Source organism: Onychomys torridus, chromosome 23 (assembly GCF_903995425.1).
Source record: "Onychomys torridus chromosome 23, mOncTor1.1, whole genome shotgun sequence".
Classification (NCBI taxonomy): Eukaryota; Metazoa; Chordata; class Mammalia; order Rodentia; family Cricetidae; genus Onychomys; species Onychomys torridus.
This window is the reverse complement of record NC_050465.1, coordinates 43356883-43377682: the sequence shown is the minus strand read 5'-3', so window position 1 is coordinate 43377682 and position 20800 is coordinate 43356883. Positions and strand designations below refer to the sequence as shown.

The 20800-nt window shown below is 47.3% G+C and overlaps 1 protein-coding gene across 1 annotated transcript in view; it reads right to left on the bottom strand.

Moving 5' to 3' along the window:
• Nucleotides 1–15679, bottom strand: part of LOC118573013 (aldehyde oxidase 2) — a 115343-nt gene extending 99664 nt beyond the window's left edge. The window contains exons 1-8 of the mRNA XM_036172995.1: nucleotides 15623–15679; nucleotides 13194–13251; nucleotides 11064–11160; nucleotides 9728–9836; nucleotides 7723–7849; nucleotides 5268–5329; nucleotides 2841–2924; nucleotides 410–490 (exon numbers count right to left, since the gene is read on the bottom strand). Coding sequence (XP_036028888.1) covers nucleotides 410–490; nucleotides 2841–2924; nucleotides 5268–5329; nucleotides 7723–7849; nucleotides 9728–9836; nucleotides 11064–11160; nucleotides 13194–13251; nucleotides 15623–15679 — 675 coding nt within the window. The remainder of the gene's footprint in view (nucleotides 1–409; nucleotides 491–2840; nucleotides 2925–5267; nucleotides 5330–7722; nucleotides 7850–9727; nucleotides 9837–11063; nucleotides 11161–13193; nucleotides 13252–15622) is intronic.
• Between the last annotated feature and the right edge of the window lie 5121 nt (nucleotides 15680–20800).

Below are 20800 nucleotides of genomic sequence, written 5' to 3'. Positions count from 1 at the left end.
AAGTAATGGTAATATTTAAAAAGCCCCAGCTAGGCCCGGAGAGATGGCTCAGAGGTTAAGAGCACTGCCTGATCTTCCAGAGGTCCTGAGTTCAAGTCCCAGCAACCACATGGTGGCTCACAACCATCTATAATGAGATCTGGCGCCCTCTTCTGGCCTGCAGGCATACATGCAGACAGAACACTGTATACATAATAAATAAATAAATCTTAAAAAGAAAAAAAAAAAAAAAAGCCCCAGCTAAGGCCTAGGGAAGGTCAGCCAGGGTTGTGGGGGGACGTTGATTTCTGGATCCTAGCCAACCCTTCTCCAATTTGACATGTCACTCGAAGGATATGGTAGGTTTACAAAACTGGGTTTATCACCGGATATGCTTAGACAAGCCCATGAAATAGCCACGGCGTCTTACCAGCAGTTCTGGGGGAAATATGAGCTCCTGGGTCGGGTCCAGGGGCCGGAAGTCCTCTTTCACAAACAGCTCCGTGCAAATCTTTAAAGAAGCAGATGGCTGTGTCAGTTCTGCTCGAGCGGAGAGAGCTCTGGAATTCTTGAAGAAGTTGGGCAAGATGCACGAGTTACTCATTTTCCCTGTACAGGGAACTGAGCTGCAGCCCAACAACTTGAAGGAGGAATGTGATTGATTGCCAGGGAGAGGCTGATTAGCCACTAATATGATACTAAAGGAAGAGTGTCATGAACTCTTGCAAAGAGCGTCCTGGGAAATGCCAAGACACCCTGTGAAAACAATCAGATGTTAAAGAAAGCTTGGGGACCTCCACTGTGATTACTTTCCCTTCCTTAGCCAATCATGGTTCACAGTCTAAAGCTCTGGGGAAGTCCTATAGTTTTAAGAAAAATGACTCTAAACATATCTTTCTTCTTCTTCTTCTTCTTCTTCTTCTTCTTCTTCTTCTTCTTCTTCTTCTTCTTCTTCTTCTTCTTCTTTTCCGAGACAGGGTTTCTCTGTGTAGCTTTGCGTCTTTCCTGGAACTCACTTGGTAGCCCAGGCTGGCCTTGAACTCACAGAGATCCGCCTGGCTCTGCCTCCCGAGTGCTGGGATCAAAGGTGTGCACCACCACCGCCCAGCTGCCATAGCTTTCTTCTTAAACACACAGGACACTACTGTTTCTCAAGTGCGTTTACACATATTCATGTCATTTAAATTTCACGATAATTGTATAAAGGAGGTTATACTCTCCATTTTGCCCACCAGGAAATGAAAGCGGAGCAGAATCGACCCGTCTGTCACCCTGCCTCACTCACGTCTGCTTTAGCTTGGATGGACACTTGTTGCCAGGAGACATACTTGAGGAGATAAGAAAACTGAACTGTGGAGTGTGGGATGCAGGTGGGCGTGGGTGAGTGGAGAAGAGGGTGACAGACACTGGGGGTTGATAGGTCTGGTTCACTCTTAACACCCCCTCCTGACCTTCCCGCTGGAAAGGCTCTTAACCTTTCTAAAGAGTAAATGGAGATGCTTATTATGAAAGGTAATTGTGATAATTAGGTGAAATGCTCTGACATTTCCCACCTCACCTTTTTTTTTTTTTTTCTTCTGTCTCTCTAAAGCCTTGTGAGGTTCCAGAAAGAACACATAGTTATTCCTTTTAAAGGCTCTTTATAGGGCTGCAGAATGAGATTTTGCAGGCCTGTATCTGACCAGTTGGTTCTCGTGTGAGAATTAGCCTGGGCTGTACTTGGGGTTAATGATTTAGTTCTAAAACCTAGAAAAAAATATTGCCTGAGAATTAAAGCGCCAGACAATGAACCAGAACTGAGAAATGATAGGTTCTAAACAGGTTCTAGGCCAAGACTTAACAGTTGTCCAAATGGAAGATGGTCAGAGAGGAAGGGGAAGGGACATTACAGGCCGACACCTAGCCATGCGGCAGAGATACCCTGTGACTCGCTCAGCACTCAGCCTTCTCCACAGAACTTCCCATCCTAGTGTGTGTTATTGTAACAAAAGGATGACATTTCACTTTATAATTGTGTTTCTCCTTATGAACAAATACCGACGTGTGTTCTTGCTTAAATACATCCATAGCCATTTGTCTTAATGTAAGTCAAGGGGTACCTAAGCTCAATTGACGCTCAAATTGAGCTTTAGGTTGGGAACGGACTTTGGGACGTATCAACTCTGTTAAGTGTTGATCTCCTGTGAGTCATTGTTGGTGTGTGCGGCTCGCCTCTGTGGGGGTCACACCCCTCTATTCCACCGAACACCTTCTTTAGAAAAAAAAAGTGTCACTGAGAGATGAGTGTGGACAAGTAGGTTTGAAGGACACAGACGTAGAGCAAGAGGGTGAGGGGTAATTTCCCCAGGCCTGCCCTGAGCTCTTTCATAGGGTTTGCGGTGGGTAGTTAGGGTCTCATTAACCTCTCTCCTTGAGTCCTGGGAGCCTTTCGAAAATGAGTATCTCTCAGAGGGTAAAGCCGGAGCGGGAATGCTGAGCTGGACTTCTAGGTGGGTGTCACTCTCTCACCCTTAGCTTCTACAGGTGGCAGTGGTGTCTCTGTCTCAGCTCAGGGCTGTGTGAGCAGGGACAGCTTTAGAACTTCAATTCTAACTGAGGAGGTGACTCATCCCTCATGCAGCAGATTTTCCCCCCCCCTGCCATCTAAGTGGTTTTTGTTTTCCTTTTGTTCCAGCCTTCCAGGCTATGAAGGAGGAAATCAGACTGTGGTCTTTGAGCGCTGTGCAAAGTGCCTGGTTCTTGTAAGTACTTGGGAAGGCTGTAAACAAAATGGGGAGCGGGTCCCTCGACTGCACATGCCCAGTTCCACAGCTGGGTAAGCACTAAGAAACACACACAGAGAATTAAACAGAAGGACTCACGTCACTTTTGCCTCCAAGTGAATTGTCTTCTTTCTGATCCAAGCAGCATTTTCCTGGTCCTTTCTGCTGACAACCATTTGGCTCCTGAGAACATGAAGTGCTTTCTATGAACAATACTTTTGACAGGCAACTAAGGCTGTGTCTTGAAGGTTTGAATAATAGATACGAGATTTCAGGCTCTGAAGCCATGTTCTACTTAGAGGGATAACACAAGGCTGTTCTTCCTTTGCTTTGTTTATTTTATTTTTTTATAAAATAATATGAAATATACACCATACAAACATGTTATATAAAACAACACAATGCACAGAAGTCTAAAAGAAGCAATCAGTGCCTAGTTCCTCCGGCGTTTTGTATTTGGGATTGAGCTGTATTTATATCTTGGATTTCTATAGCATACTCACTAGATGAACACTGTTCGTTGCAATTAGAACATCATGTTCACATCTGAGTTATTTTAGGGTAATTTCTAGTGGTAAAATAATATATTATGATATTTTTCAGGGCAACCACAATACAGCCACTATAGGACAGATGCGATTTAGGACATGGTTCATTATAATTCACGTGGAGCCTCTAAGAAAGAGAAGAATAAAATGCAAAATCACTTGGATGAGTTGATGGCAGTTATTTTCCAAGTGGTTTCCACTCGCAGCTCCCCCATTCCTTGCAAACCGCCTCCTTGTATTTTCTTCCTCAGATGGCTTCTCCCGCCCTGCAAACTTCCTCCCAACTTTGAATTCACCATCTTTCCTGGCATTTTTGAGCTGTCCTTGCTAACTCTGCCCAAGAAGCAAAAGCAGCTGGCTGTCATTTTCTCTCTCTGTCTCTCTCTCTCTGTCTCTCTCCCTGTCTCCTCTTAGAGTCCCTAGGCTGAATGAGTCAATGGTGGCTGAAGACAGCTGGGCTTCTTGGGGCTCAGTGGGCAATAAAAAACTTAGGCATCCCATATGGGGCTGGATTTCTTTCACCCAGTAAAGTATCATGAGACTGGCTGGCTACAGGCTGAGCTATTGCAGCTCATTTTTGGCCCTCTCTCCAGTCAGTGTTCCAGGAGAGGCAGATAGCACCTCCACCTTTAGGGAAAGGAGTTGGTGTAGCCTGTTTACTGGAATTTCATGCATGCTTTCCCACATACAGCAGCAATTTGCTGGGTTTAGTCTGTTCATTTCACTTTTTAGTGTGTCTATTCTGGCTCCCTCATGTGGCAGTGGAAATCTGGGACACACATGCCCAGAACACTTGCCTGACTTTGGGGACATGGGACATACCTGTTGTACATTTCCAGGTCTACCTCTACTATGTGTGGAACTGAGGCAAGAAAATAGACAGAAATCTTTACTCATGGCTTCCGATTTCTCTTTCTACATGGCTCTGCAGGGGCCTCAAGTGCCCATGTGAATACCCAAGTCTGGGACCCACTCTCTCCACAAGGAGCTGCTCATTGACCACCCTCTGATCTTGTGTGCAGACACTGGCTCCTAAGACATTCCCTTGATTATTATCTCAGGAAAGGCTGCACCTGGCCTAAAGGTGGAGTTGAAGCCCTATATGGAGAATGATCCAGAAAGTTATGGGCATATCACCTCACTCTTATGGACTCCTGAGAACAGCTAAGTAAAACCACAGTGGGCTTCTCCAAGGTCTTTCCTTCTGTCTAAAATCTCCTGCCACATCCACCCTGTTCTCAGCAGAGGGTCATCGGACATGCCCATCCCGAGTGTCTGTCAAACACTATTCATAGTATCAACAACCTTGTTTTTTTTTTTTTTTTTTTTTCCCCGAGACAGGGTTTCTCTGTGTAGCTTTGCGCCTTTCCTGGAACTCACTTGGTAGCCCAGGCTGGCCTCGAACCCACAGAGATCCGCCTGGCTCTGCCTCCCAGTGCTGGGATTAAAGGTGTGCACCACCACCGCCCAGCCAACAACATTCTCAACATTAGTAATTTTCTGTTGAACTCTTACTGACTGCCAAGCAAGACTCACTTGATTTTCACCCCCCACTTTTGGAGGCTACTCCTTATGTCGTTGGAGGGGATTTTGGTTTCTACTCTGCAGTTTCAGCCTCTTTATCTGTTTACGAATTCCCAGTTGGTTAGGTTCTTGGAAGAAATCTTCTTCACCAAAGCACACCCTTGACTGACTCCAAGTGTTTGTAGGCATCATCTCACTTGCCTTGGAGAGACGCCTTGCCCAGCTGACTTCCCTGTATAGATCTAGACCACATCAAAGGTGGTGCAATGCTCACCTGATTTTCAGGAAGTATCGGTAACTCCAGTAAGCACCCTCCCCCCCCCCACGCCCTTGTCTTACAGACAGTTGTGATGGTCTTACAGACCCATTCTTGGTGTTCTCAGCTTCGACCACTTGTGCTTCTCACTCTTACTCTGTAGGACACGTCCCCAGTCACCCATTCTTGTGTACTCACCAGGCAGAAGGTCCTGCCACTCTCCAGAATTGGCCGATACCCAGTGCAGCGGCACAGGTTACCTGGGGGAGGAGAAGCGTGGCTGGGACTTTCTTGTTTCTACTGGCTTATTTTTTTTAGATTACTATTTGCTTATGGGTATGTATGTGTGTCTGTGTGTGGATGCCCTGAGAAGCCAGAAGAGGGTGTTGGGTTTCCTGAGGCTGGAGTTATAGGTGGTTGTAAAACACTCAGTGTAGGTGCTGAGAACTGAACTCAGGACCTCTGGAAGAGCAGCAAGCACTCTTCATGACTGAGCCATCTCTCCAGCCCCTCTACTGGCTTCTTTTAAAAGTGGAAATAGATCCGATAGATTGTCTTTTCAGTGGTGGGAAATAGAACTCAGGGCCTTGGACATGCTAGGATAACATTCTGCTTCTGAGCTCTGACTCTAGCCTCGATGTCTAGCTGTTGGCAATAACTATATTTCAAATTATGTAAGATGGTGGGATCCTAAAACAGAATTCAGGCAAATCCAAAGGTGTCACTAGACAAACAAAGATCCCCGGATGGTCTGTCAGGTGCGCTCCTAAGTGGCTTTTAGGTCCCCTGCATCAGACTCACCCAGATAGACTTGTTAAGAGCATGAATATGACCCTCTGGAGCCTGGACAGCTGGACACAGGCTCAGGAGCCTGCACTGAAGAGGCCAGTGGGCCATTCTGTTGCATGGTAAAGTATGGAATCCTCATGTCTCCAAGGATGAAGGCCTGAGGGGTGTGGGGAAGGAGGGCCAGAATTCATCTAGGGTGGTCTGAATAAGACGTTTGGGCTCAAAGGATGTGAAAACTATGGCTTAGTAAGGAATTGGTTAAGATTCTCAGAACAGCAGGAAAGAGATGTGGCAGATGTGGAAGGAGCCATATTGAGAGCAGGAAGTGTGACAAGTTGGGCTTGGTTGTGCTTTAGGACTGAGGAGCTGCTGAAGAGGGACCCAGGGAAGGGAGGGTTAGATGCATTCATATGATTCTCTGATTACCATTATTAGTTGTTATTATTATTATTAGTTATCTTGCTGGGGATGAACCTAGGGCCTTTGGACATGATAGTCAGCCACTCTATCACTACGCTATAGGCTTCGCTCTGATTTTTCTCCACTGGAGAGAAGATATGAAGATAGAGCGGTAGGGAGAGCAAGAAAGAGTGAGAGAGAGCGCATGAGAGAGAGCGAGAGAGTGGGCAAGAGAGAGCAATATGCCCACCAGCAGCTGGCAGGTGCGGAGCACATCTGTCCTCACCTGTCTGTCTTCAGTCTAGGAATTGATGATTGTTTAGGGATTGTTGACACGTGAAGGTGATGCTTATACATCCCATATGCTTATGGACTTAAAACTTACAAATCTGGGGCTGGAGAGATGGCTCAGTGGTTAAGAGCACTGGCTGCTCTTCCAGAGGACCTGGGTTCAATTCCCAGCAACCACATGGCAGCTCACACCTGTCTGTAACTCCAAGATCTGACACCCTCACACAGACGTACATGCAGGCGAAACAGCAATGCACATAAAATAAAAATAAATTATTAAAAAACCTGTTACAAGTCTAAAAGATTCTTTCAGATAACAGGCTTACTATGAGTTGAAATATGCTCACCCAAAAGATCCAAAGTCCTAAGCTCTGGAACCTGTGAACATAACCTTATTGGAAAATAAGATCTCAAAAAAAAAAACAAACAAACAAACAAACAAAAAAACAAAACAAAAACAAAAACAAAAAAAACCCAGAAATCATTAATATGGGGTGGGGATTTAGCTCAGTGGTAGAGCATTTGCCTAGCAAGCGCAAGGCCCTGGGTTTGATCCTCAGCTCCAAAAAACCAAACCAAACCAAACCAAACAAAAAACCCAGAAAATAACATCTCTCCCAATGGAATCATGTTGTGATGAGGTTGTCCTGGATTGGCATGGGCCTAAGCCAGTGGCTGGTGTCCTTGAAAAAGAGGAAGATTTATGACATAGACACACAAAGGGGAAATGTGTGAGATAGAAATACATAAGAGTTTTGCAGCCACAAGCCCAGAAGTGCCAAGGTCCAGCTCTCACCCACCAGAGGCTGGGGACAAAGAAGGAAGGTTCTCCGTCAGACAGTACAGCCAGCCGGATGGCTTCCAGAACTGCAGGAGAATTTCCTGTGTTTTAATCTGGTCAGTTTGTCATGCTTTGTTCGGGCCCTTGGGAAGCAGGTGGTGAGTCAGAGAGAGAGAGAGAGAGAGAGAGAGTGAGAGAGAGAGAGAGAGAGAGAGAGAGAAGCGTGGTGGCCTCTGTGCTGTGTGCAGAGATGACATCTTTTGCTGTGTCTGCACAGACTATTTTAGAAATAACTGTGGCTTGGGACTTGAGCAGAGCTGGGATGATGTTGGACATGGCGTGGGGAAGCTTGAAGCATCTTTTCCCTCTGCCTGCCTCCTGTGTTAGACTTACCTCCCAGGGCTTCCATGAGCTGTTCCTCTGAGGGCTGCGGATGGTTCCTGAGCAGTGTGTACATGGACATCACCATCCCAGGGGTGCAGAATCCACACTGGGTACCGTGGCTCTTGGCGATTCTCTCCTGGAAGGGTACATTTGTGGTCACAGCCCTGACTTCCTGCTGCCACCAGCTTTCTCCAGGGTCCAGAGCCTGCACCCTTCTTGTGGTAACACTCAGTCTCTGAGCCAATGTGCCTCGCCATTTTGCTCAGGTCTGTGTATCCCTTTCTTAGGCATCCCAGAGGGTCAGAAGCCACATCTTATCACTTTAATTACTTCTCAGGGTCAGATACTCTGTGTGCAGCCTGCTCTCCCTGTGAGAATAGTTCTCCAGGAATCAGTAATTATTAGCAGGGTGTGGGTAAGTCTCTAAACTGGTTTCCTTGGACACCTGCATCTTTCACCGCTTAGCTCTCACAGGCGGCTGTGTGGTTTTGGTTGACTTGGAGACCATTGCTGATCCCATGTCACCTTCTTTAATGTTTTCTGCATTGGCTCAAAAGGAGCTCAGCTTCCAGAGACTGAGAATTTTGGTCTCTGTTATTTAAAGCGTGGTCTATGGTCTGGAAGAACTGATTTCTTCAGGGAAATGGCAGGAAGTGCAGAGCTCAGGACTCTGCTCCATACTTCTTGACTCAGAATCTGAATCTTTAGCAAACTCCTGGTGACTCCTGGGAACACCAAAGCTCGGGAAGCCTGGCTCTAGATTTGGAATATAATAGCATCTTATATGGCTTCCTAGCAGTCTCAAGGAGACTTTCCTGGGTCCATCATCTTTGCTGGTCTCTTTGGCATCGACTTTCATGTGGTTAAACCAAGAGACACTGGACTACTCCACCTAAAAGAATGAATGTGGGTTGATCCCGCTGTGACGCTTCACCTTCTGTAACAATGACAGGGAATCGATGCCAACACATATCATGTTACCCTCAGATCCAACTTCATTGCTTTAGCAGCAGGCTAAGTGTTTTTGAGGGGCATGATTGGCCCCACCCTCCAGAGAAGTTTCTTTCAGACTCCTCCCATCCAAATTCTGATTTTATTCATAAACCTCTATGCTATAGGTAGCAATCTCCATTTTTTTTTTTTTTTTTTTTGAGACAGGGTTTCTCCATGTAGTTTTGGTGCCTGTCCTGGATCTTGCTTTGTAGACCAGGCTGGCCTCGAACTCACAGAGATCCGCCTGGCTCTGCCTCTGGGAGTGCTAGGATTAAAGGTGTGCGCCAGCCACCACTGCCCGGGTTGCAATCCCCAAATTTTATCCTGTTAGCTTTGAAGACATTTTTTTAAAAGTATGATTCTCTCTATATATTTATAATTTGATGTGAGTGTGAGTGTGTGTGTGTGTGTGTGTGTGTGTGTGTGTATGAATATATGTATGTGCAACATGTGTGTGTAGTGTCTATGGAGGCCAGAAGAGGGCATCAGACTTTCTGGAACTGGTGTTAGAGGCTGATATAAATGGCCATGTGGGTGCTGAGGATTTGAACTCTTAACCACTGAGCCATCTTTCCAGCCCTGGTGTGACTTTTTGATACAGCATCTCACATGCTCCAGGCTGGGCTTGAGCTCTCTATGTAGTAGAGAATGACCTGGAACTCTTGACCTTCTGTCTCTACTTCTCCAGCACTAGGTTATAAGTGTGTGCCGCTGTGCCAGGTGTATGTAGTCCCAAGGTCTTCCCGAATGCTGGGCAAGCACTCTGCCAACAGCAACATCCCCAGCCCCTCGGAGGCTTCTAGTCTGCAGCTTGTGTTCAATTTCGACGCCAGCTTATAGTACAATAGGTATCAGAGCATTGGTGGGGTTTCAGCCTTCTCTGAAGTCACCGAGTAAATGTTATCACCCCGACCATCAAGAGTCCCAAGCTCCCCTGTGCCTGGAAGGCGGAGGTGGCACAGTCTGCTCGGCATTTGGGAAAATGAAGCCCAGAAGTGAGAAGATTCAGACAAACGCTTACCTGCACGGGGTGAAGCCTGGTATGGACACTTCCTACACCTTCCACGGTGATGACAGCAGCCCCATGCAGGGAGCACAGGGGCACCAGGCATGCCGTGACAGAGAAGTGTCTTTGTATGGGAGACACAAAGAAAATCAAGTGAAGTGATGTAGGTCCTGCCCCGAGGAGAACCAGGAACCATGAGAGGCAGCGGAGACCCTCCCGAGTCTCCAGATGACTGGGGGACTGCAGGGGTAATGACTGATTTGGGGGGACCGCAGGGGTGAGAGATTTGAGGACGTCAGAGCCTTTTCTGCTCACTCTATGCCACCTATGAGAACTGGGGGTCCTTAATGTGAAAATGCACATCCTGGACTTCAGAGAACCTTTACCTAGGATCCGCAGAATTGGCCCTGGGTCACCAGAAGGGTGGCTGGACTTCTGCTAGTCTTCATTAGAGCAATGACCTCATCCCAAGCCAAGGTTATTTGCCTTTTGCCCATATCAACACATTCTGGTTTTATTTAGGCTCTCTGGGTAAAGTCATTCAAGAGTGTAGGGTGGTCTGTGTTCTGAAGCAGTCGCAGACCAATGATGTGGATGAAGCCCATGTTCTAGAATCTGACTCTCACTTAAAGGGTGAGATCACAGCTCTCAGGTCCTTGCTCTGCAAGATTGGTTCCAGTTCAGTAACAAAGAGAGCCTCAGCTTCCAGGCCGGAAAATACAGGTTCAAGTTGTTGATCAACAGGCTCTATGATCTTAGACGGTCAGTTTTTCTTTTTGAGCCTGTTTCCTCAAGTAATAAATCAACTGTTGGCCTGTCTTGGCTCTTACCCTGGAGTACACAGATAGACCTTGGGAAGGACATGGTCCCCCACAAGTGTTAGCTTAGACATTCTCAGAGTAGAGGGCTCACAGCATTTGTGAGGATTTTTTAAGAAGGAGAAACACTAAGGATCTGGCTGTTTTTAGTTATAGAATTGTTGGAGCCCATTTGGGTTTCCTGGTGGCTTTACCCAGCAGGTCTGCATAGAGAGGATGATTGGACCACAGGGCTGAGCACCAGGTGTCTAGGATGGTCTGCACTTGGCTGTGTTGAGGGGAGGTCTCAACCCTTGGCATTCTTTTAAAAACCCTTTGGCAGAGACAGTCGGTGGCCTGGTGGATAAGGATCCAGGTCCTCCTGAGGCTCTCCTGTGTTTTCTGTTTCTCTCCCCTTTAAAGTTCTATCTAGTATTTCCTGCTGCTCCTGCTCCAGAGTCCCCTGGGGAGAAGTGGGGGTGGGATGGCCTCTCACATAGAATAGAAGCCAGACAGAGATAGACTTCTCTGGTTACTGGACCTTGGGGAGATACCTTGTCTTCTTGGACACTGGGTCGTGCTGAGACACCATCACAGTGCAGGCCCCACAGCCTCCTGTCCCACAGGCATACTTGGTTCCTGTGAGGCGTACTGGAGAGGGAGAAGTCAAGGAAACGATGCACAGTGGACATTTTGCCTCTGCGATACCTGCCTCTCTAGGCTGTAACTTGTGTGAAAGGTTTTGTGGGGTGAGACGCAGTCTGAGAAGCCATTCGGTTAGCAGTGTGGCCCTGGACATATTAGCCCATTCTGGCTTGTTTCCTTTTGCAGAGAGGGAGGATGAAACTGCATCCCCATGGCAGGCTCACTATAAGCATCTTACAGGGTTTAAGGGGAAACTCCTTCGACAAACCCTACTTCATTATAAGGTATTCTTATGTCTTCTTTTGATTCTAATCATGTAACCGGGGGAGAAGAACTATTTATTTTTAAAGATTTATTTATTTATGTATACAGTGTTCTGTCTGCATGTGTCTTTATGCCAGAAGAGGGCACCAGATCTCACTATAGATGGTTGTGAGCCACCATGTGGTTGCTGGGAATTGAACTTAGGACCTTTGGAAGAACAGCCAGTGCTCTTAATTGCTGAGCCAACTCTCCAGCCCTAAGAAGAATTATTTTAAAAAAATTTTATTTAAGTAACTTGTTTTTTCATTTATTTTACATACTGACAAAAGTTCCCCTCCCTCCTCTCCTCCAGGTCATTCCCCCCTAACACCCCGCTCCCCATCTGCACCCCTCCCCTTCCAATCCTCCTCTGTCTCCATTCAGAAAAGGACAGGCCCCTCATGGGCTTGAACAAAGCATGGCACGCCAAATTGAGGCAGGACCCTGCTCCTCCCCTTGCGTCAAGGCTGGGCAAGATAATCCAGCATGGGGAACAGGTTCCCAAAAGCCAGCTAAGCACCAGGGACAGGTCCCGATCTCACAGCTAGGAGCCTTACAAAGAGACTAAGCTACACAACTGACACACACGAGCAGAGAGCCCAGATCAATCCCATGGAGGCTCCCTAACTGTTGGTTCAGAGTCCATGAGCTCCCATGAGCTCAGGTCAGTTGTCTCTGTGGGTTCCTCCACCATGACCCCCCCTGGCTCCTACAATCCCTCCTTCCTCTCTTCAAAAGACTTCTGGAGCTCAGCCCAGTGCTTGGCTATAGATCTCTGCATCTGCTTCCATCAGTTACTGGATAGAGTATCTCTGATGACAGTTAGGGTATTCACCAATCTGATTACAAGAGAAGCCCAGTTCAGGCATCCTCCCCACTATTGCTAGGGGGTCTTAGCTGGTTTTTTTTTTTTTTTTTTTTTCCTAATGGGGCCACTGGTTTATGACTTCAAATGTGGATAAGAGGGGTTATGTAAGTGAAGAGGAGCCTGAGTGGGAAACAGATCCTGAGTCTCATTTCAGAGATGGGACCACAGACAGTCTCCACCCAGCTCTAAGCACAATCACTGTGTGGGGGACTGGCTACCCCTCCCCCCATTTGCCACAACAAAGTCTTGATTGGTTAAAACAAAAAATGTCCCGAATTTCAAATATTTGATGGCTAATTAGAAACCAAACAAAACCTGTTCAGAGGCCAATTTCATCAATATGTTATCCCTGCCATTTAGTTTCATTATTTATATTTTGGCTTCCCTGAAAAATCCATCAGGTTGAGTAATTAAAATACACTGATCGTTATGAAGATCTAGGGTCCAGAATATAAGATGGTGGCAGAAAATCTGGTCTAAGAAAATAGATACAAAGTAAAGAAATCTTTCCCCTTGTTTTATTCAATCCCTGGATCTGAGAATTTGGTTACACAAAGGACAGGTCACAGGCAACCAGAGTCTCTATTACACAACAACCCCTGCCCCTCGCCAGGGGGGCAGAGCTGAAGCAAATCACTTAGCTTTTATTTCATGCCTATTCAACCACGCATAAGCCATGCTGGGAAACTTTCTCCTCTCTAAACCAGCCCAATTAACCTGATATTCTTCAAGCCACTGCCAAAAGCAAGTATCAAGCAAGGGCCAAGGGGCTGGCTGGAGCCTGATCTGCTCTCCGCCACAATGGCTTAAGTTCTCAAATTCTATAAGGCATGCATGGACATGGCCGAGATTTTGATCAAAAGGATCCAGTTCTTTCTCAGGAAGGCCAGCAGAGTGACTTCCGGGTCCACGTTCTTCTCTGTCACCTGTGTGGGAACCAGGAGAGATTATGGGATTGAAGGGATGACGCAGGAGGATGTTTGCGGTGGTGGTCCTGTTGGATCTGTTTGATGTAGGAGGTGGGATGTAGCAGACCAGACCTGATCAGAGGGGAGCCCGTGTTCATGTGCACTTACAGGGAAAGAGCCTCACGAGGCCAGGGGAGCAAAGTGTGTTTCTGTGGGGCAGGAGCCAGGAGCCACTGCGGTGTGAGGATCCCTCGGGACTTCATATTTGCTCTGTCATCTGGCTCGTGGAAACTCCCGCCTGAGTCTTTGGAGGTATTTTAAACTTGGATTATATTTGTTAGAGCGGGTCCCACAGGGAGGAAGGCTGGGTAGAAGGAAGGTAGGACATTTGATGACCTCAGGGGTCTGGAGTTTGTCACGGAAAGTCATTGGGGAAAGTTATTGTTATTTTGGAGACTCTCTGGGGCCTGCTGGTCCCTTAACATCTGAGTGGCCTTCTGGTGAGCCTTGACACCTTGCTCAAGACCCAGGGTAGCTCTAGTGGGACATTAGAATTCCCCATCTCTTCCTTTGGAAAGTGGGGTGCTCACACCAAAAGTCATCCGGGAACTTCCTTATTTACCTTTTCCCATTTTTATTACTTCACTTTTGCCTTGGGATGTCATGTGAACATCTCTGGCCACTCTGCTGTGTGACAGGAACGTGGGGTGTCATTTGACAGATAAAGGAGCGTTCAGTGGGCGGATCCTAACCTCATCCTTTCTCCTCTGAAGGGAGACACTCACTCTCGCATACCTCAAAGAATAGAAATCTATAGCAAGATGCTTCTAAGGTAGAAGATACTTCATTCACTCATTCCCCGGGGCTGCGGGGACTGTCTCATCAATGGAACAGGCCTCTCCTTTGCAGTCTTTACTCCACCCTTTAAAAACAGCTTCTGAGAATGTGATCAATGCCCACACCTTCCTACAGACTATCCACAGACTCCCACCACACAGACTTTTGTCCCCTCCCCTCCCATCCGGTCTATCTCTTGATTTATTCTCTGTCCTGACTAGAGTCATGTCATTCTGGATTCAGAGTTCGATCCGGGACTGATAGAGGAAGGCGCCCCCTCTGGCTTTTGGGTCTCCAAAGCCTAACCCAATGGAAAAATCCATTTATAACTCAGCTCGCGATGGCCTAGAAGGATGTGGCAATAGCTGCCCAGGAGGCTGCATTCAGGAAGGAATGTGTGCAGGCAAAGGAGGAGCCCTGCAGGGCTATGGCCGATTCCTTGGGCCAGCTCCCGAGGTGGGGTAGACGTGACTGAGTCCTGGTTAGGTTTGCAGGGTCAGAGGTTTGAAAGGCCCCTGGAAGGAGATGCTGAGACTCCGGAAAAGCTATGTGCCCTTGGAAGACAGGAGGGAACTCATGACAAGAAGGGCCTGGGCAGTATGAAAGTAGAGTGCGTCCTGTGTGAGGGAGTGGGGAGGCCAGGAAGGGGCTCTCAGGGAGTAGCAACGGAGAGGTTCTGTCCTTGTCCATATATTGCCTCAGAACAGGCTGAAACCCAGGGAAAGAGGGGCCTCCACGCTGACTGCACTTACATTTCAACACTTCTGTATAGTGCGGACTCCACAGAACAGCAGCTCTCAACCTGTGGGCCTCGACCCTTTCACAGAGGTCACCTAAGACCATTGGAAAACACTGATACTTACACTATGATATGTAACAGTAGTAGCAAAATTACAGTTATGAAGTAGCAATGAAAATAATTTTGGGGTTGGGGATTTAGCTTAGTGGTTAGAGCACTTGCCTAGCAAGCACAAGGCCCTGGGTTTGGTCCTCAGCTCCGGAAAAAAAAAATTATGGTTGGGGTCACCACACCATGAGGAATTGTATTAAAGGCTCGCAGCCTTAGGAAGGTTGAGAACCACTGCCCTAGAGATCTGATAAATAGAAAAACAATGACGGATCCGTTTCCATTAAAAAACTTCTGAAATGTGAACACCATGTTACAGGATGTACTGCTGCCTGACCAGGGACAGGTGCAGCTTTCTTCCTGTTTTTTTTTTTACAGCAGCTGTGGGAAGCAGATGCCACAGGAGGACTCTGAGCTCAGGGACATGAAGGCATTTGTGTCGGATGATATAATAAAGTGCAGGACCAGAAAGAGTTGACTGACTGCACCCAGGGGCACGGGGGCAAGGAACCCCAAGGCTTTCCTGCCTTCCCTCATTGCCAGGCCCCAAGTGTTTACTGAGAGGAGAAAAGGCAAGTCAGGGTGGGTTTCTAAACCCGGCCTTCCTGTCCTGGACTGAGAAGCCCAGTCCAGACTCCTCAGAGTGCCCCTGGAGCCAGGGGTTTCCCTCTTCAAGCCACAGTGCTAGCTCTGACCACCACTTACCTTCCTCCCGTTCACAAAGAACACCAGCTCATCGGAGCTCTGGGATGGGCAAGGCATGGCTCTGGTGAGTAATTTCACCTCCGGGCTCTAGGCAGGAACCCTTTCCAATACCAGCTACAGAAAGGATCCAAGTGGAAACAACTAAAATTTCTCCCTGTGTGGAAACAGGCAGCCTTGAGCCTCAACAAGGGTGGCTGGGAGTGGAGAGTTTCTGCTTTATGGCCTTTTAAAGTCCAGAGCCCTGTGTGTGGCCTCCTCTAATCCGATTTCTCACCTCCCACCAGAAGCTGGCCCAGGATGCAGACTATACCTCCTCTTGCTTTCTCTGAAATCTGAGAGCATTGTGCGAAATCCACAGTCACCTAAGCTTAAACCCACTCTGCATTGCCTCTACCCAGCCTCAATCCTGGTGGATTTCACCCTTCTCAGAAAGCTAGAGGTAGGCTCCCAAGACCCCACGCCCCACTTTCTCTGCTTGTTTCTCGTTCTATCAGAGTAAAGGATTCCTCGTAGGAAAACCTGCAGATGAATTCAGTCTGTGCTCTTGTTTAGGTGAAGAGTGCGATGTCACACCCACTTGGACCCTCTACGTCCTTCCTGCTTCTGTCTGCTCAAGATCACTCTGTTGGAAAAGCTTGTGCAGACATGGCTGGCAGTTCACGTCTCAGAAGTAACTGGGAGCTAAGCCAAGGTCTCCTGATTTGAAACAACGCTAAGTGTACAGAAAGCCCACGATGAGAAGAGGCCATGCTTATGCAAAAACCCTCCAACTGTGCATCCACCTATAATGTCATGCTGTTTTCACTGGTTAACTAAAGTGATGCCCAAAAGGCTTGTTCCATGTGGGTAAAGTGAGTAGCTGCTTCCGTGGTCTGGTTTTGGGAGAGCTGATGAGCCTTCTTTTTTCTAGAGCATCCTTCATGAGGTCATGAGCCCCAGCACCATCATTAGAGTAAAACCTTGATGCTAAGATGAACGTTCACTATGTAGCATGGCTGTGGCCCAGAAGCACCCAGATTCTCTGGGCCTGGCCTCCGCCTCAGTTTGTTCACATGTGGCTTCCTCCTGCCACAGAGTCACTCCAGAAAACAGGCCCAATCAGACGTGGCTGTCGGCTTTCACATGTCTCGACAATGTGAAGGGCTAGCTCTTCAAGCTTCCCAGTTTACACAGACACATAGGTGTGTCTATGTGGTTGAGTCACTTGTGTTAAGAAATTGCTGAACAAATTGGGGTAAGATGTTGGGAGGAGAAGTTGGAGATCTCTGTGAATTAGATAGGGCCTCCAGGCTGGCTCTTTGGTCATGTCCTACTGTTCAAAAACCCCCAATAGCTCTCTGAGGCCTGGGATATAAGACCCAAACTCTGGTCTACAGAGCGCGTTCTAGGACAAGGCTCCAAAGCTACAGAGAAACTCTGTCTCGAAAAACAAAAAGCAAAACAAAAAACCAAACAAACAAAATCCAAAGTCAGTAAGTGTGCTAAGCACTGAGCCCCCCGCCCCCCAGCCTTTTTCTATTTCTGGACTTAGATGCTCTTGCTCTGGGGGAAATTCTCCCAAGCCAGCCCAAGTACTCACCACCCCCTTGTGCTTAAAGCTCTAGGCTCTTCCAATGGCTCCCTATTACGTTGAACAAAGCTCCATATGGCCGCCATGGAAAGCCTACGTACTGATTGGCCCCACTCCCCTCTCAGAATGTCTCGTTACCCACTCTCTCCCTTGTTCACAGTCTTGCCATGTTGGCCCTTTCCCTGCTCACGGAGTATGCCGCCCTCTTTCTTGGCCCAGGGGCTTCAGTGTGTCTTGTTCACTCTGGCTCAGCTGCTCTCTCAGGGTTTGGCATGGCTGGTGTCGTCCTGTTACTTGGGACTGAAGATTTCCTGGTCACCTAGTAGCGCCCTTGTCACCATGGCTCTGCCAGCCTGGTTTGTTTCATGGACAGCATTCGGTGTTCCTGCTCCTGCCAATCCTCATTTTTCCTCCTCTTCCTCCTCCTCCTCTTCCTTTCTTCCTCTTCCTCCTCTTCATCTTCTTCCTCCTCCTCCTCCTCTTTCTCCTCTTCTTCCTCCTCTTCCTCCTCCTCTTTCTTCTCTTCCTCCTCCTCTTTCTCCTCTTCTTCCTCCTCTTCCTCCTCCCCTCCTCCTCCTCTTCCTCTTCCTCCTCTTCTTAACAAAGTCTCACTGTATAGCCCTGGCTGTCCAGAATTCCCTATGTAGCCCAGACTGGCCTCCAACTCATGGAGACATGCCTGCCTCTTCCTCCAGAGTGCTGGGATTAAAGGTGTGGTCCTCCATGCTGGCGGTCTCGTTGTTCCTTTACATGGTGACTGTGTACCGTTTCTTTTTGCTTTTCCCACTAGAACACAAGCTCCAGGAAGGCAGGGATGTAGTTTTCAGTTCTCCACCGGGTGCCCAGGGCCTCTGAAGCAAGTCTCAGGTGACTGGAGAAGTTCCGCCACATCTGCAACCATTATAGACTTTGCCCCGCCTCTCCGTGGTTGCTCCTCTGCCCCTGTCTGCTTCCGGAAGTGAGAGAGTAATCCTGAAACGGCCCGTGGAGGCCGTGTTTGTTTAAGGGGGACACAGTACAAGGGTTGCTTTAAGGGTTCACGTGCAGTTCAGCCCCTCACTCTCTCTTTTGGGAGAGAGCAACTTGGGTCTGCGAAGAACACAGGGCTGCCACGCTCCGGAGCTCCGGAGCTGCCGATGAGCGAAGCACAGAGGTGCTCCAAAGATACTTACAGATACGAGACAGGCACTCGGAGGAGAAACAGTTCTGTGCACTGAAGTTGGAGTAAGGTGTTGGATTCAGGTGCTATGAAAGCACTCTGGGTCAGGTAAACAAATGTATTGATTTCTGGGAAACTGAAAACCGACCTAAATTCTCCAGAGAGGCGTTTTCCAAGTAAAGAAAACCTTTGTTTGCACGAACTCTTGGGATGTAAACAGACCGAGGGAAGAAGTGCTGCTGTAGCCAGGGCACCCCCAGGTGAGGCCTGCAAGCCTCTGGCTTTCACCCTGCCACAAGTCCCCATGGTGCTCGGCTGCTCGCTTTGGAAACTGTCCACTTTAGAACGAGCAAAGGCTCTGTGGTGAGAAGGTGAGATAAACACATTTTCCAAGTTTTTCTTCCCTCTTAGGTCTTATTCCGGACACTGGGATAGAGCAACCACTTGTTTCCCATACCTAGAAAAAACTTTTTTAATCTCTTATTTGTTCTTTGACAATTTCATACGCGTATACAATGTATCTTGATCTTCTTTATCCCAACTCCCCTCTCTACTCTCTCTGCCTCTGCCCTTAGAACCACCCTTCCCACCTTTAGATCCTTAATTTTTTAAAAAAATTTTTCGAGACAGGGTTTCTCTGTGTAGCTTTGCACCTTCCCTAGAACTCGATTTGGAGACCAGGCTGGCCTCAAACTCACAGAGATCTGCCTGCCTCTGCCTCCTGGGTGCTGGAAATAAAGGCGTGCACCACCAACATCTGGCTAGATCCTTAATTCTTAAAAATTTCATAGCTAACTGATCTAATTAGAGGAACTGGAATACTGAGTGGTCTTGTTGGCTTGATCTTAGGCCATAAGGTAACATAAGTGTGCAAGTAACCATAATGGCTGTGCGTTCATGCCCGAGTCACGTTAAGAAGACAATGCCTGAGTCATGTTAAGAACACAGCATTTCATAACATTTTACTCCCTTTCCTGAGATGTTCCCTCAGCCTTGTGGCAGGGGCGTTGATAGAAATGTCCCATTTGGGACCAAATATCCAAAAGTCACTCACTGCCAGCACCTTGGCCAGTTAATAGTCTCCGCATTACCTGCTGTCCAACACAGAAAGGCAGCATCAACTGTGAATACAGATATAAATATTTAGAGGGCAGTCTGACAACATATTAATTTAGTAAAATAATAGTAGTAGGTTCCCTCCTAGGGCCTATGACATCTGGAGCCATGGGCTTTTGACCAGGTTTATGTACAGTACCAGGCCTGAATTCCCTCCCATGGAACAGGCCTCAGATTGAATGAGAAAGCAGTTGGTTACCCCCATAACCTCCATGCCACTATTACACTCATGGGCACATATTGTCTGGCAGGTCAGTATTGTAGTGTTGAAAGTTTACTGGTGGGTAATACCATCAATGACTTCTTTTGCCCAAGGGCCTGCATAGCACCTTCTGGCACTGTGGACACAAGCCAGTGTTGGGGACATTTTCAAGTCAGTTTCAGTTTGACTTCTTTATGTCTTATAGCAAAAGTGTGTTGTGTCATCAGTAACGTGTACTATAATTCTCTAAAGGAAGACGTGTGTGTGTGTGTGTGTGTGTGTGTGTGTGTGTGTGTGTGTGTGTTTTGTTGAGGACTGAACCCAGGACCTCCTACATATGAGGCAAGTGTTTCACCACTGAGTTACATCCTAGACCTAAACTTCTTTTTTTTAAAATACGTTGTTCTATTTGGTGAGTGAAACCTTTTCTCTATGACCCAGGTACTTGAATGTGTGCTATAATAAAGGTCCTGTGATTTATATCAAAGAGTCCTATGTTATAGTTTGACTGTGACATGTCACTTTGCCTTTTGAATCTTGTGGCTAGTGCCTCTTAAGGTATTTCAATAAATGAGCCGGAGCCCAGTGAGCTGACATATTAGAAAAATTAAGCAGGGGTTATTATGACTTGAACCATTTTCTCAAGGTGATTTTATTTGTGAACTGGGTAATCATAGATATAATCAAGTGAAGATGGGGAAGAATATCCCCCAAGTCCCATGACTGGTGCCATTTAAGAGAAGTAAGATTTGGAGTCAAATATACATGGAATGAAGATGGCCCTGTGAAGGTGGAGACAGAAATTGGAATGAAGGGCATTCAAGCCACAGAATGCCAGGGTTGTTGGCAACTGCCATGGCTGGGGAGATGCCAGGAAGAATTGTTCCCAGAGCCTTTAGGGGAAGCATGGCCCCGGTGATAACTTGATTTTGGACTTCTAGCTTCTCCAGTTGTGAAAGAACACATTTGTTGTTCTAGTCAGTAAGTGCTGCCCTGGGGTACTACTACAGACCCAATAGCTAGAGATAGAATCGTTCAAAAACAGATGGGACCCAATCCCAGCAAGAGTTGTTGAAGGAAAAGCCTGTCAACTTGAGTATAAAAAGGACATTAAACTGATGCCTGCCCCGC